The sequence below is a fragment of the Pseudonaja textilis genome, chromosome 9 (assembly GCF_049901715.1).
Source record: "Pseudonaja textilis isolate UNSWEBS1 chromosome 9, rPseTex1.2, whole genome shotgun sequence".
NCBI classification, from domain to species: Eukaryota; Metazoa; Chordata; class Lepidosauria; order Squamata; family Elapidae; genus Pseudonaja; species Pseudonaja textilis.
Genome location: NC_141998.1, coordinates 4584172 through 4597742, shown reverse-complemented (window position 1 = coordinate 4597742; position 13571 = coordinate 4584172). Strand labels below are relative to the sequence as shown.

Sequence of the window (13571 nt, the reverse complement as noted above, 5' to 3'; positions counted from 1 at the left end):
TTCCTCCAGAGTAATGGAAGAGGTGGGGTGTCATAAATATTTTACACATTATTGAGGTGAATCTGGGCTATAGGAGAAAAAGACTACTTTTTAATACCAGTGCAGTACAACTAAGAGTGTGGAGCTCAAGATGGCAGACAGGTGAGCAGCTCTGAGTTGATGCATTTCTTTTCTACCTTTGATTTTAGTATTATTATTTTTTTTACCATGAAGAGAGTCTGGAGTAAATCTCACTCCTGCATAAGAGGTGAGGGCACTAGGGGAAAAAAAACAAAACGGTGAGGGCATTGTGGTAGTGGGAAGTCACAGCCGTGATGAATGAAGAGGGCAAGAAAGGGATAAAAGTAGTTGTAGCCATAAGGTTTGAGGAGAGCTCTTGCTGGAATGGTCTTAGTGCAAAATTTGAGGAAAGAAAATACAATTGGCAGGCTATGTATCAGCGAGGGGATGCAGGGTTTAGAGCTTACACACAGTTCCAAAACAGCCTGAGTGAAACCCTACATGTAATAGGAACAGGAAGGAGGAGGCCTGGATAGGGAAGAAGATGAGATTGGGAAGGCAAAAATGAGATGCTTATGAAAAAGTCAAACGAAGGCAGTGCTATATACGAGAGAGAAAACCTTTAGCTAGAAGAGTGGTTGGAGCAGTGAAGAAATCCTTTTTAACCAGAAGTTCTGGCTCAGCTTAAGTGCAAGTGTTACATAAACAGATGAGCTGAGAGTAAACACCTGAAACTGAAGACTGACAGGGATAGGGAAGAGAGAAGGATAAACGGCAGGAAGGTGGGGCAGAGGAGGGTGCCAATCAGGTATGGAGTCAGGTGACAGATCGAGATTTGAATGTTGCACATCCGTGATGAAATTGGCCTGGAGGGAGAAGGCGGAGGAGCTGAAATACAACCGGTTTAAATGTGTGGATTGGCAAAGAGAAAACTGGTGATACTGACATATGATATTCGGGAAGAAGGAAAAAATTAAAACAAAGGAAAGAAGGACTTGGGATCCTTCTGTCCCACCCAGGAATCCAAGGGGAGACTTTTAAAGAAAGCGATTTTCTAGCAAACCTGAATGTTAAGACATTCTGGTTCTGGGAAGGAAAACAGAAGTCTAGCTATGCTGGGCAGATTCAGACGACATGCTTTGGAAATCAAGAATATATAGGCAAGATTTAATCTCTGCAAGCAAGCTGTAGATGCCCTCATACCTCCTCCTTCTTCTTTTAAAGAGATCTGATAAGAAAAGGAGACAATGAAAGTGGCAACTAGCCACATACAAACATAGATTTCTCCTGAAAAGTGCATGCTTCTTGATGGCATGGTAAGAGCTGATGTTGCACAGTTATGTGGAGGATGATCTCCATCTCCAACAGAATAAAAATGAAAAGAAAGCCCTTTTGAAATGGATCCATAGGATCAATTTTGTTCTCAGTAGATTTCCATTTGGTATCTAAACCTTCATGAAACAGAAAGCTGGTCATATTTATATCCTTGCTGTAGTAGGGAATTGGTTATGAGACTGCTCCTGAAGCTGCAACTGGGATGTTAATTTAAGCTGGCTTGGATGCAAAACATGTCAAATGAGCAGGAAGATGCTGGCAGAGCAGAGAAGGAGGGCTGCTATAATGCTATTGCATGATGCCAGGGGAAGAGAACTGCTGGGATAAGGGTTAGGGCCAGGTGTATTTATTAGCAATCTGGACAAGCAGGTATAGAGCATAATTACAGTGTGAGACAATGCAAAGAAGGCATACTTGGAGAAGACAGAGCATCAATGGAGAAGGATCTGAAGGGTTCGAAACTCAAATCCAGCCTATTCCAACTGTAAACAAAAGCTAAAGAATTGCATCTCTTCAATTAGGTCTATGTATAAACAGGGACGGCCCGTAAGAAATAATTTCAAAATATGACAGACTTGCAAAGCAGAAATAATAAAGGACTAAGAGGCTCTAAATATATTAAGAAGTGAGAGCGAAACAAGGTTTGTTGGAAATCTTAGCTAAAAATAGTGCAGCTTCCTCGTGATTCTCTTTATTGTATCCTTTTTTTTTTTTTTTTTAAGATAGTGCAGCTAATGTTGTATTCCTGGCTATTTTAATTCTTGGTCAGATGACAGCATCATTTTGACCAAAATTTATTTCCCTCTGTTATTTTCAGAGAAAAAAAGAGCTAGAGCAGACTAAAACCAAAAATTATAAAGTAAAATGATGGGTATGGCAGGCAAAAAACAAAAACAAAAATTCAACATCTGGTTCAGAACTTTTCACATTTATGTCATGTAATGCTATCGGGAACAAAAAAGCAAAAGAACTAGCCAAAGGCCCAGTGGTGAATTCTTCTCATTCTCCCATTATTAAAAATATAATTGTAATTACTAATTGCAAAATTTCAAATAGAATTAATAGCTGTGGGGACTCTAGGTGCGATTAAGGAAAGGTTACAGCCGCTTTCTCAAAAGTTAAGGCCAAGTTAAATAGTTTCAGATAAAATATTTTGTTAAGACACTAATTATAAGATAGTTTCTCAAGTGTTAAAGGGAACTTTTTCTTTTTTATTTGGGACAAATCATTTATTTATTTCTGGGGGTACCCACATTTTTATCTTACTGTTTTCTCTACTAAACCATAGTGGACAAGACAGGTATTCTATATTTCAGTGAGAATATATCCTACTGAGTCAGGCATGGGGAAGGATGGCCGCTATATGACCTGTGGACTTCAACTCCCAGAATTCAGTATGGTTGGCTCAGGAATTCTGGGAGTCAAAGTCCAGAGGTTTTCATAAAGGGGCCGTTGTTCTCCATCACTTTACTAGGTACATAAGATGGTCCATTAAGTGTCCAGCAATTTTTGTTAAGGTTTGCAAACAATAAGGGATAGTAAAATAGTTGGCAGGCCATAATGAAGGACTACTGGTTTGCTTTCTGCTTTGAGGTGACACATGCAATTCCAGGCTGCCAATTATCTGCATGTTAACCATACCTGAGCTGACTTTAAATGGGGAAAAATGGGATAAGAATGTGATAAGGAACAAACCAGTGCCATGTGAGTTGCCTTAAGAAAGAGTGATACTGACTCTCAAAGATGGATAGATATATTATTCTGTTTAAAGAGAAGAGACAATGGCTTGTTAACCAAAATGCTAAATTCCCCCTCTCCTTTTCCTTCAGTAAACAATCCTCTTCCCTTTCCAGAAACGTGTACTTCTCTGTATAATATAATGGAGTCTACTTAAACATTTGAAACTACAACCACAAATCAGTTCGCATATAAGGATAAGAAGGGAAGGGGAGGGAATATGCAAGTTTATTTGTTTATGTTTTTAAAGAAATTTTCACTTAGGCACCTGAATGTCAGCAAAAGTACCAATATTTCTTCTAATACATTCTCATTGGCCAAAACAAAATAGATAATAATAACTAATATTTTGTGACAGGCTCTGATTATCTTCAGAGAATGCACGTTGAAGGGAATTCAAAACGATAAAATATGTTAAATAAACCTTGTACGTCTACAGAGCCACAACCCCAAAGTGTTTGTTTTATATATAATCAACTGTGTTTAAATAACCTTCATGGTTCTTTAGAAAAAGGAGTAAGGAATAGACTATAAATTCTGGAAAGAGGTGGGCAAGAGGAGTGGGGAATAGGAGAGAGATCTTCTAACTTTAGAATCCCATTTTCCACTGAAGAAAATGTGCATATGTAGATTTTCTTCCCATAATAAAAGCATATAGATAGATAGAAAGATAGACAGACAGACAGACAGATAATTTTAAAATCTTTCTGTGTGTTCAAGCATTGACTGATTTTTCTTTTGATTCAACATGTATGGACAGATTACTGAAATTAAACATGACTTATTAAAATTCATATAAAAGGACTCTGGGTCCTTTTTTCAGCCAGTGATGAGAAAAGGGGAAAACTCAGTATTATATATATTAAACAGTATTCCAAAAAGCCTGAAGCTTCATCTCTTTAGTCAAAACTCTCCAAAACTGTCTGAGCCTCTACAGTAGTTTTTCCCAATTTAATCTCAAGAACAATTTGGCTACACCTCCCAGAATGCCCAGCCAAAATGAACATCTGGGAATTGTTGTCCAACATTTGAAAAATAATAAAAACAGAAATACTGTTTTGGAAAACTGCCGTTAAGTCAAACAACTTGGATCTATGCAATCCATCCTCAAAAATGTTCTACGTTCATATGGTTGAACTAGACAAGAGGTTTCATTTTTCATTTTTGTTTGTATAGGTTATATTTATCAACATTTAACATATTAAAAATTAAAACAGATATATTTGCCTCTGCAACTGCTTTTCTCAATGGTTTTATGGAATGGTAATTTTGTATTAGCTTTCAACGTAGACAGGCAAATAATCCTCATTTTGTAGACCAAGGGTCTTCAAACTTGGCAAGTTTAAGACTTGTGGACTTCAGCTCCCAGAATTCCCCAGCTAACATGACTGGAGGAGGAATTCTGGGAGTTGAAGTCCACAAGTCTTAAAGCTGTCAAGTTTAAAGAGCCCTTGAAAAGGCCCTGGGATACCTTCAGATATCCTGGAACCACCCTTGAAGAAGCACTGATTTAGATAATCATCAAAAGCCATTGCCATTTAAGCTGCACCCTTCAGAGAATAAGGAAATGGAAATGTTGCACGTTAGAATGAACTTTCATCAGCAAAATGTTTTCCATGGTAATTATAAACACTTCACAAAGTAGGAAGGAAACTTTTGGCTTAATCTCTTCCAATGGGCAAAGGGGTTAGGTTTTCCCCACAAATGAGTAGCATTCAGACATGCACCACAGAGATCTGATTTTGAATGGCGGCTACGTAACATCATGATCACTTTATGAATAGCCTTCCAATACTGCCCCAAGTCATAACATTTCAGCTCTTGTAACCCTAGAAAACAATCTTGAGAATAAACTACTCTAAGCTTAACATGTCAGCAGGATAAGCTGCCTTTATGCATTTATGCAGATTAAGCTGCATTTATAGGTCTCAGGATTTCTCCTCCATTGCTCTTACATTAGGCAATTAAGAAATGCTGCAATGAAATGTCATTACTGGCCAATCCTTATCAAGCATGAGCGAGGTTAAATCACCAAATCACCAAAGTTCCTTCTAACTTTCTTGGAGCACATTAAAAAATATCCATGAAATGACCATGATATCACTGCCTTCTGTATGCTGTGCTGGATAGTTCAGACAGCCTATTGTTTTCTTACAGCTTTCTAAGGAATATCCCTTTCCTCCATCCTTCCATAGCTACGGCTGCCATTTGTAAAGAAAATGCGTGGGTACTTTTAACCCTCCCAAGTCTGCCGATGAATAGTCATGTTCTCCTGTTTCTTCTTTTCAATCTCAAACCACAGGACTTTGAGCAAGGCAGAGTATTCATAACTAAACTTTACCAACTACTTCAGATCTGGGGGTATGTAAATGTTTCTCTTCAATTAAGAACAAGACGTGTGTCATCATGGATTCTCATGTACAGTCTCCACTAAACTCTTGGGTCGAAAAGTAGGTAGGGATAAAGTAAACCTTATCTCAGAATGCTTTAGGACAAGAATTCCTGTGCCTAAACACTACAAAACTCAGGCAAGTTGAGATAGAACAAGGGGGTGTCCAGAAAACAGCCTGAGTTTCAGAAAACAGGATAGCAAGAAACTTATCAATTCACAAGGACATATTGAGGATGGCGCCAGAGCCATTAGCACCCTTCTAGGACAAAGACTTACATAACTGAGATCAAGAAACTGAGTTTTAGTGAAATTGTTTGAGAAATAAGTTCCATTTCTTGCAAAGAAGCTTCAATGGGATTGTAGCCCAGCTGTGGTTTTTCCTTCAGATATTTCTATTCTGAACCATAAACTGCACCTATACTAATCCTCAAACCAACAGCCCAACATAAGATACGCAGGTCTAAAGTAGTGCAAGAAGCAAGAGACAAAACGAGAGTCTAACTGCCCATTGGTAACCATGCAATTCCTTCCTTTACATAGCCAAGGTGTTTTTCAAATGCAGGGAACATGTATGTATCTATTATCTCCCAATATTTAGAAAGAAAGGGAAAAAAACCCAATAAAGATATTAACTACAAGGATTTGATTGTCAGCAAACACAATATATTTACTGCATTAGCATTTGCTCACAGTGCAAAGGGTACAACAATACATCTGTTCAATAATTCTGATTTTTTTCCCCCCTTTAAAATGCTGTCTGCATTAACCATCATATTTGCATTACAATATGACAACTGAGCAAATGAAATGTGTGTGTGAAAATTATCACTTTTATCCCCACAATATCAAGCATTTTAACCTTAGTATAAGGTACTATAAATTCAAGAAATAAAAACATCCACAAAATATATTACATCTGGTTTGTCTTTTTCCCCTTAAGTACTCAACTTTATACAAAAGTCTTCCAAAAAAATAGCATTCCCTTAGATTTTTGTAGTTAAACCTGATTTTTTTTTTGTTTCTTTCAGTTTCACATAAATTAGACTGCATTTTTCTCTCTGAGAATGTTTCTGATGTAGTTTTTCTTTTTAAAAACATGCAGACATCAAACCTGAATAAAACACAACCTTTTGGCAACAAGTTTTTTTTTTAATCATTATTATCATTGTTTTGCTTAAATATCTGAGCATTTTTATTAAAACAAACAAAAGGAAAAGGAAAAAATAAAAGAGAGCAAGACATGCAATGACATGCACGTACCGGAAGAAGAGGGGGGAAAGACAAAACTTCTCCCCCCTTCAATTTAAATGATCCCCAAACAGAACAAAACCCTCCCAAAAATAACATTATAAAAAGTATGCATTAAAACACTGGTTTTCTTATTCTGCATTTTTTTTTGGAAAACAATGGGTTTTCTCCCCCCCCCTTATAAAAACGGCACCCCAAATTCTTACAGAGTAGCCCTCTTTCTTAAAATGACATTTTCAGGGAGAGCTAGAAGGATCTGGAAATAGCTAATCTATGCCCTCCACTTCATCAATTTGTAGAAGAGTGGTTTGAACACTTACATAGCTCGGCTGCATTGAATACATGCACCACACACACTCAAACACACACACACTCATATACACGCAAGCACACAGTGCTTTGAAAAAGGTATTGAAGGGTAGTGGAGTGCATAAAGTGACCCTCTAAAACAAGACCCCCTACCCAATGGATCCCAATGGATCTCCCCGAAGCATCCAAATCCCAGGAGGAAAATGAAGGGAGGGAGAGGATCGAGAATACATTCAAGGGAGATGGAAGTTGAGGGGAGCCTTTCCCCCTCTCAATATCATTTGGGGGGTGGGGGGTGGGCTCTCTCCAGCCACTACATTCATGGGTACCATCAGTGAGTGAATGACCTAAGGGGAGAGGCGGGGTGGGGGTGGGGGATTGGCCTGATAATCCAAAAGAGCCTTTTGTCAGTTCTTGTCCCTTGGCTTCTTCCCTTGGGGGAAATTACAGTTTGGAGTAGCTCAACTATTTCCTCCCTCCAAGGTTTTAGGTCACAGAATGCCCAGCCACAATGCCCAGATCTGACAACTTCTAACTAAAGGACCCCAATGCAAGGAGGAGGAGAAGGAAGAAGAAGGAGGAGAAGAAGGAGAAGGAGAAGGAGAAGAGAAGGAGAAGAAGAAGAAGAAGAAGAAGAAGAAGAAGAAGAAGAAGAAGAAGAAGAAGAAGAAGAAGAAGAGGAGGAGGAGGAGGAGGAGGAGGAGGAGGAGGAGGAGGAGGAGGAGGAGGAGGAGGAGGAGGAGGAGGAGAAGGACAACAAGAAGAAAAAGGACAAGAAGAAGGACAAGGAGAAGATCAAATACCAAGACAAATTCCTTGTGTGTCCAACCACACTTGGCCAATAAAGAATTCTATTCTGTTCTATCCTATTCTATGGAGGAGGAAGAGGAAGAGGAGGAGGGGGAGGAGGAGGAGGAGGAGAAGAAGAAGAAGAAGAAGAAGAAGAAGAAGGACAACAAGAAGAAAAAGGACAAGAAGAAGGACAAGGAGAAGATCAAATACCAAGACAAATTCCTTGTGTGTCCAACCACACTTGGCCAATAAAGAATTCTATTCTGTTCTATCCTATTCTATGGAGGAGGAAGAGGAAGAGGAGGAGGGGGAGGAGGAGGAGGAGGAGGAGAAGAAAGAAGAAGGAGGAGGAGGAGGAGGAGGAGGAGAAGACCAAATACCAAGACAAATTCCTTGTGTGTCCAATCAGACTTGGCCAACAAAGAATTCTATTCTATTCTATTCTATGGAGGAGGAGGAGGATGGTCGGCCATTTCAGATCCCCCTCCAAGTGGGCCAGGGCAGTGGAGGGTCAGAAGGGAGGCAGGACAGTCAGGAGAAAAGGGGCTGCTGCAGTTTGGCCTTTTGCTTTGATCTGGGTGGGTGGGTGGGGGGCTTACATCACGTCAAGCTGGGGTCGAGGGGAGGGGGAGAAAGGGAGAGGAGAGCAGCCCGGGACAAGCAGGAAAAAAGGGGTCTCCACACCGATCTTGGAAACCAGGGAGAACTCCGGAGAGGCTAAGAGGAGAGAAGCCAGCCCAGCCCCCCTCCGGCGCATTCCTTGGAAGGACCCGGCGACTTTTTTGGGGGGTGCAAAAGCGACCTTGGGGTTTCCTCTCTCTCCCAGTAACTCTCTGTTATTGGGGGGAGAAGATAGGAGTGGCTGGTATGGGAAAGGAAGGGTTAATTCTAGGGTGCAAACAGTCCAGTTCAAGTCAAAGGGGGCCGACGCGGGCACGCGCACGCACAACTTCCACGCACACGCATACAGGCAGACACGGTCTCCACGGGCAGCAGGCACTGCGCTGTGGTGCCCCCCCCTCCGGGGACGCTTAGGGGGAAGGGCGCCTTCTGGCGGGAGGGGGAGGGAGGGAGGGCAAGGGGGGCGTCCGGTGGCTGAAAGAATCCAGGGGGTCGCCCCGTCTCTCTCCAGCCGCCTGCTCCACATTGACACGTGTCAAAGCCAGGTCCAAGCCAGCCCCCACCCCCAATAATCTCCCCCTCCCCGGCAGTTCCTCCGAGAGAAGGGGCGCAGCTTCCCCCCCAAACTCCTTCTTGAACCGCTTTTAGGATCAAGGCGATCCATCCGGGCGGAAAAGTTCAAGCCTCCCGATCCTTCCCAACCAGCCACTCGCCGGTTGGCGACGGGAAGCGGGCGCGCACGCACACACACACACAAACACACGCGCACACACCTCCCCCTCGCCTTCAAACGGGGGCCCGAGCAGGACTTGGCCAGCAGCCGCTCCTGCTGCGCGGCTTTTGCGCCAGGTCGCAACCAAAGGCAGCCTGGCTCGGGAGGCACTGGGAGTCGTCGGGGCGGCGGGGGCGGCAGCGTCACGCGCAGGTGGTCACCACGGGGGCCAAGGCGGAGACGGCGGGCGAGCCGGAGGGCCCGCCGAGGCCGAGGCCCGCCGAGGAGGAAGAGGAGGAGGAGGATCCTTTGTCGGCCTTCTTCTCCTTCTGCTTGAGGTGGATCTTGGCGTGCCTCTTGCGCTCGTCGCTGCGCGCGAACTTGCGCCCGCAGAACTCGCAGGCGAAGGGCTTCTCGCCGGTGTGCGTGCGGATGTGGGTGGTGAGGTGGTCGCTGCGGCTGAAGCTGCGCATGCAGATGCGGCACTGGAAGGGCTTGTGGCCCGTGTGGATGCGCAGGTGCCGCGTCAGCTCGTCGGAGCGCGAGAAGCGGCGGTCGCAACCCTCGGCCGGGCAGGCGTGCGGCCGCTCGTGGAGAGGCGTCTTGCTGGGCCGGTTGGGGTATTTGCGCGGCCGGATGGGCTTGAGAGTGAGCGGGGGCGGCGGCGGCGGCTGCAGGCTGCCGAAGCCCGGGTGGATCTGCTTGTCTTTGAAGGCCTTGATGGTCTCCAGAGGGGTGATGGGAGGCGGGTTGACCCGGATCGGGTCCAGGTTCTGGAAAGGTTTGTGCTCCGGGAGGCCGCCCAGGTCGTTGGGATGCCCGTGGTAGAGGTTGTAATCCGGGATCATAGGGAAGAGGTTGCCGTCCAGGCCGCCGGCCTGCTTGGCTCCTGGGTAGTCCTGCGCTGCTGGGTAAGCCAAGCCGGCGGCGTTGCCCTGCGGATCGTGGAAGGAGACCGGGTCGCCCGAGTAAAGGTCGCTGCAGGCGGAGTAAGGGGGCAGCGCCGGGTACATGCCGTCCACTTCGGCCTGGCTCTGCACTTGCACCCCCATGCTGCCCGGCGTCGAGGCCTGCGCGCTGGAGGAAGGCGGCGGCACTCCCAGGATGCCGCTGCTCATCAGGCTGATGATGTTGTCTTGGCACCAGTTGGAGGGCGAGTCGAAGGCGAACTTGCCCAGGTAAGTCACCGTCTTGTTGCCCCCAGGAGCGGGCTGGAAGGAGCCCGAATAGGAGGACAAGTCCTGGCCGCCTTTGTCGTTGGCTAAACCAATATCCATAACATTATCTGCGAGGGGCGAGAGGGAGAGAAACGGGGGAGGGAAGGAGGGCGAAAGAAAGAGAGAGAGAGAAAAGGTGAGCGACTGGGGGCCAGGAGGAAGGAGGGGAAACCTGGCCGGCGAGGGGGAGGGAGAGAAGGGGCCCCTCGCTTGGCCAAGAAGCCTCGCACCCCACTCCCCGACCACCCCACCCCCTCGCGAAGCCAAAGGGGAAGAAGCGCTGCGCTCAAGCGCCCGGGACTTGCGCGCCAGGAGAAGGATAGGAAAGGCGCCGGCGTCAGGAGGCCGCGGAAGGCGGAGCCCTCGCGCTCGATTAGTAGGGAGGGGAAGAATTTGGGAGGCTCAACTTGCTTACGGACAGACGCAAAGACAGGCACACTGCGGGGGGGAGGAGGGGGCGCTGGGGAGGAAGGCACCCCGCTTTCCCTCGCAAGGGCCAGGGGTCGCTCAAGCAGGCTAAGCTGCCCTTGGAGCGTCGCGCGCTCTCTCTCTCTCTCCTTCTCGCTGGACGTAAAGACGAGGCGCGCGCACATACACACACACACACACACGAGAGGCGAGGCACAACGCTAGGAAGAAAACCCACAAGTAGCGCTCGCACAGCCCTGTCTGTACACGCGTGTTGAGAACCCAGGGAGGCGTGCGTGCGAGTGCTCAGCACCTGTACCTCTCCAAAAGGACCGCCGCGTCCTCGGCTGCGCAGGCCGTTCTCTTGCGGCCTTCAAAAGGGGCGCGCCTCGGGGCCAGAGCCAGGGCTAGGTCCTCCTTCCCAGCTCTTCTTTGGGTAGGGCTACAGCCGCCAGTCGCCGGGCAAAAGAGCCTGCCCGGTGCTTCAAGTGGACGGACGAGAGGAGCCCCAAGAGTTGGCGGTGTCGGAGGTCGGGGAAACAGCGCAGGTACCTGAAGTTCTCAGGCTGCCGGAAGCGACCTGGTCGGTCGGTCTGTCCGTCTCTTCCCCACCCCACCGACGCGGCCGGGGAACCTCCAAGAGATCTTTATCTAACTTGCCAGAGATTTCTGCGCCGAGGCCAGTTATGCAAAACTACAAAGGGGGAGCTGGTTTGTGTGTGTGTGTGTGTTTCTGTTTTCCACTCTCCCTGAGCGCTGGTGGCGAAAGGATTTGGGGGAGGAGGAGGGGGGGGCTGGCTAATCCAAGGAAGAGAGGATGCGGGGGAGGGGGGAGGGGGGCGAGGCTTAAACCGAAACGAACCTGGTCCGTTCCGGCTTGGAAGAAAAAAAAAAGGGGGAGCCAATGCCCCTGACCTCTGGGTCACCCCACACCTCCCTTCCCTAGAGGCACCCCAAAAGGAAGCCCGTCAATTTCAGCTGCAGCCCAAGGGCTCCTGCAACGGGAAGAGGGAAACCGGGGGAGAAGAGGCGGGGACGAAGTCCCCCTCCCCGCTTTGTGCCTTCCCCCCCCCCCTTGCCCTCTCCTCGCCGCTCTGCCCTGCCTTGCCCGCGCAGCCACCTCTCTCTGCCTCGAGGAATCCTCGCCAGCCCAAGGCTCCCCCCCACCGGCACCCCCAGTTTAAGAAAACAGGAGGGTCGCCTTCGCGCGCTTCTCCACCCCTCCCGATTCCGACATGATGGATGTAGCAGCGAAGAGAGGAGGAGGAGGAGGAGAGGGGTGGCGTGCGGAGTGGGGGGGCGACATGCCAGCGCAGCGATGGATGGCAGCCTGTGTGCCACCCAGAGAGAAGCCGCGGCACACGGGGAAGGACGAAACACACACACACACACACACACACACACACACACACACACAAACACACGTACACAAGAATAGAAGCGCGTAGAAAGAGTACGCGGGGGGCAGAAAGGGACTCTTGTTCCCACGGCCAGAGGCGCGCCGACAACAGCAGGGGAGGCCTCGGTCGGGGGCAGGACGGGAAAACGGAGCTGCTAAGACCCCCATCCCCCCGGCCGCCTCCAGCAGCTTCCCACCCCTCACCTTCCAGTTTCTGCCTCCTGCCATTCTCTTTGCGCCGAAAGAGGCTCAGCCTCGGCCTCTCCGCCGGCGTAAAAGCTCCCTTCCCTTCCCCGGCTGCCCCCCACGGTAAGCACGCGTTTCTTCCCCTCCCTCCCTCCCCCCCTCGCAGCCCCCCCTTTCCCCTCCCCCTTCCCCAAGCCTCGCCTCCCCTCCCTGCCTCGTTTACCTGTCGCCATCTGGTTATTATAGTGAGCCACCGCCGCCTCGCCGTTGCCGGAGAAAATGTTCAAGGAGTTCTGGATCTCCTCCGGGTACAGATTGTCAGGCAACTGGTTCATCAAAGCGTTCATGGTCCCCGGCAGCTTCTCCACGAGTTTGCCTGTCATAGCACTGGAGGAGGAGGAGGAGGAGGAAGAGGAGGAGGAGGCTGCTGCTGCTGCTGCCGCCGCCGCCGCCGCCGCCGCTGCGCCACCGGGGGGTTCAAAGTGACTCCAAACAAGGCGACATCCGAATGGCAAATCCGGGCGAAGGAGATCGGGCGAGAGAAAAGTTGAGGGGAGGGGAAGGGGAGGTGCGGACGGGGGAGGACCGGTTGGCGGAGGAAGGGGGGAATGGGTGGGTGGGTCGGGGAAAGGGGGAGCGCGCAATCCTCGGTAGATCCCTTGAAGGTGTTTCCTGGCTGGCGGAGGAGGAGGAGGTGGAAGGACACAAGCCGGGCTCCTTTGCAGAGAGGTGCGCGTAAGGCGGAGACGGTGGGAGCTTTTAAAAATCCCTGCCTTGCCCCCCCCACCCCCCACCGCCTCCTCCCGCCCGCCCTCCCTCCCTCCCTCTCCGAGCCTCGCTCCGCTCCCTTCCTCGGCTTTTCCTCGCCCCGCGTGTCCCGCTCAGCCGGCTCGCTTCGCTGCAGCCCAAATGCTCCGCCAGGGAAATCCACCAGCTATTTATGTGAGCCAGGGAAAAGCTCCATGACGTAGATGCCCATATATGGACAGACAAAGCCGAGCCGAAGCCGCGACGTCACAATGGAACCTTTCGCGGAGCAGGAAGCCGGGCAGAGTCTCCAAGCCAGCCGGAGCCGGAGACGAGGGTTGGGGCGGCCCGAAGCCCGAGCCCTCCGCCGAAAGAGCGCAGCGCCGGGAAGCCCCCGGGGTCGCCGGCTTCCCTTCTTTTTTTGGGGGTGTCTCCAGGCGATCGCGTTTCCCGCCCCCCCCCACCCGC

At 48.9% G+C, this 13571-nt stretch overlaps 1 protein-coding gene across 1 annotated transcript; it reads right to left on the bottom strand.

The window, feature by feature from the left end:
• Positions 1-6105: 6105 nt before the first annotated feature.
• Positions 6106-13114, bottom strand: EGR3 (early growth response 3). The gene is made up of 2 exons (XM_026715164.2): positions 12580-13114; positions 6106-10431 (listed from the first exon to the last, which is right to left on the bottom strand). The coding sequence occupies exons 1-2, from the start codon at positions 12737-12739 to the stop codon at positions 9350-9352; spliced, it is 1242 nt and encodes a 413-aa protein (XP_026570949.1). The 5' UTR covers positions 12740-13114; the 3' UTR covers positions 6106-9349.
• Between the last annotated feature and the right edge of the window lie 457 nt (positions 13115-13571).

Bases quoted from the DNA above. Each gene is read 5' to 3' on its own strand.
- EGR3 (XM_026715164.2), bottom strand. From the start codon at position 12,739: ATGACAGGCAAACTCGTGGAGAAGCTGCCGGGGACCATGAACGCTTTG. The intron at 10,432-12,579 runs GTAAACGAGGCA...CGCCCCTCGCAG, and splicing joins TAATAACCAGATGGCGACAG to ATAATGTTATGGATATTGGT.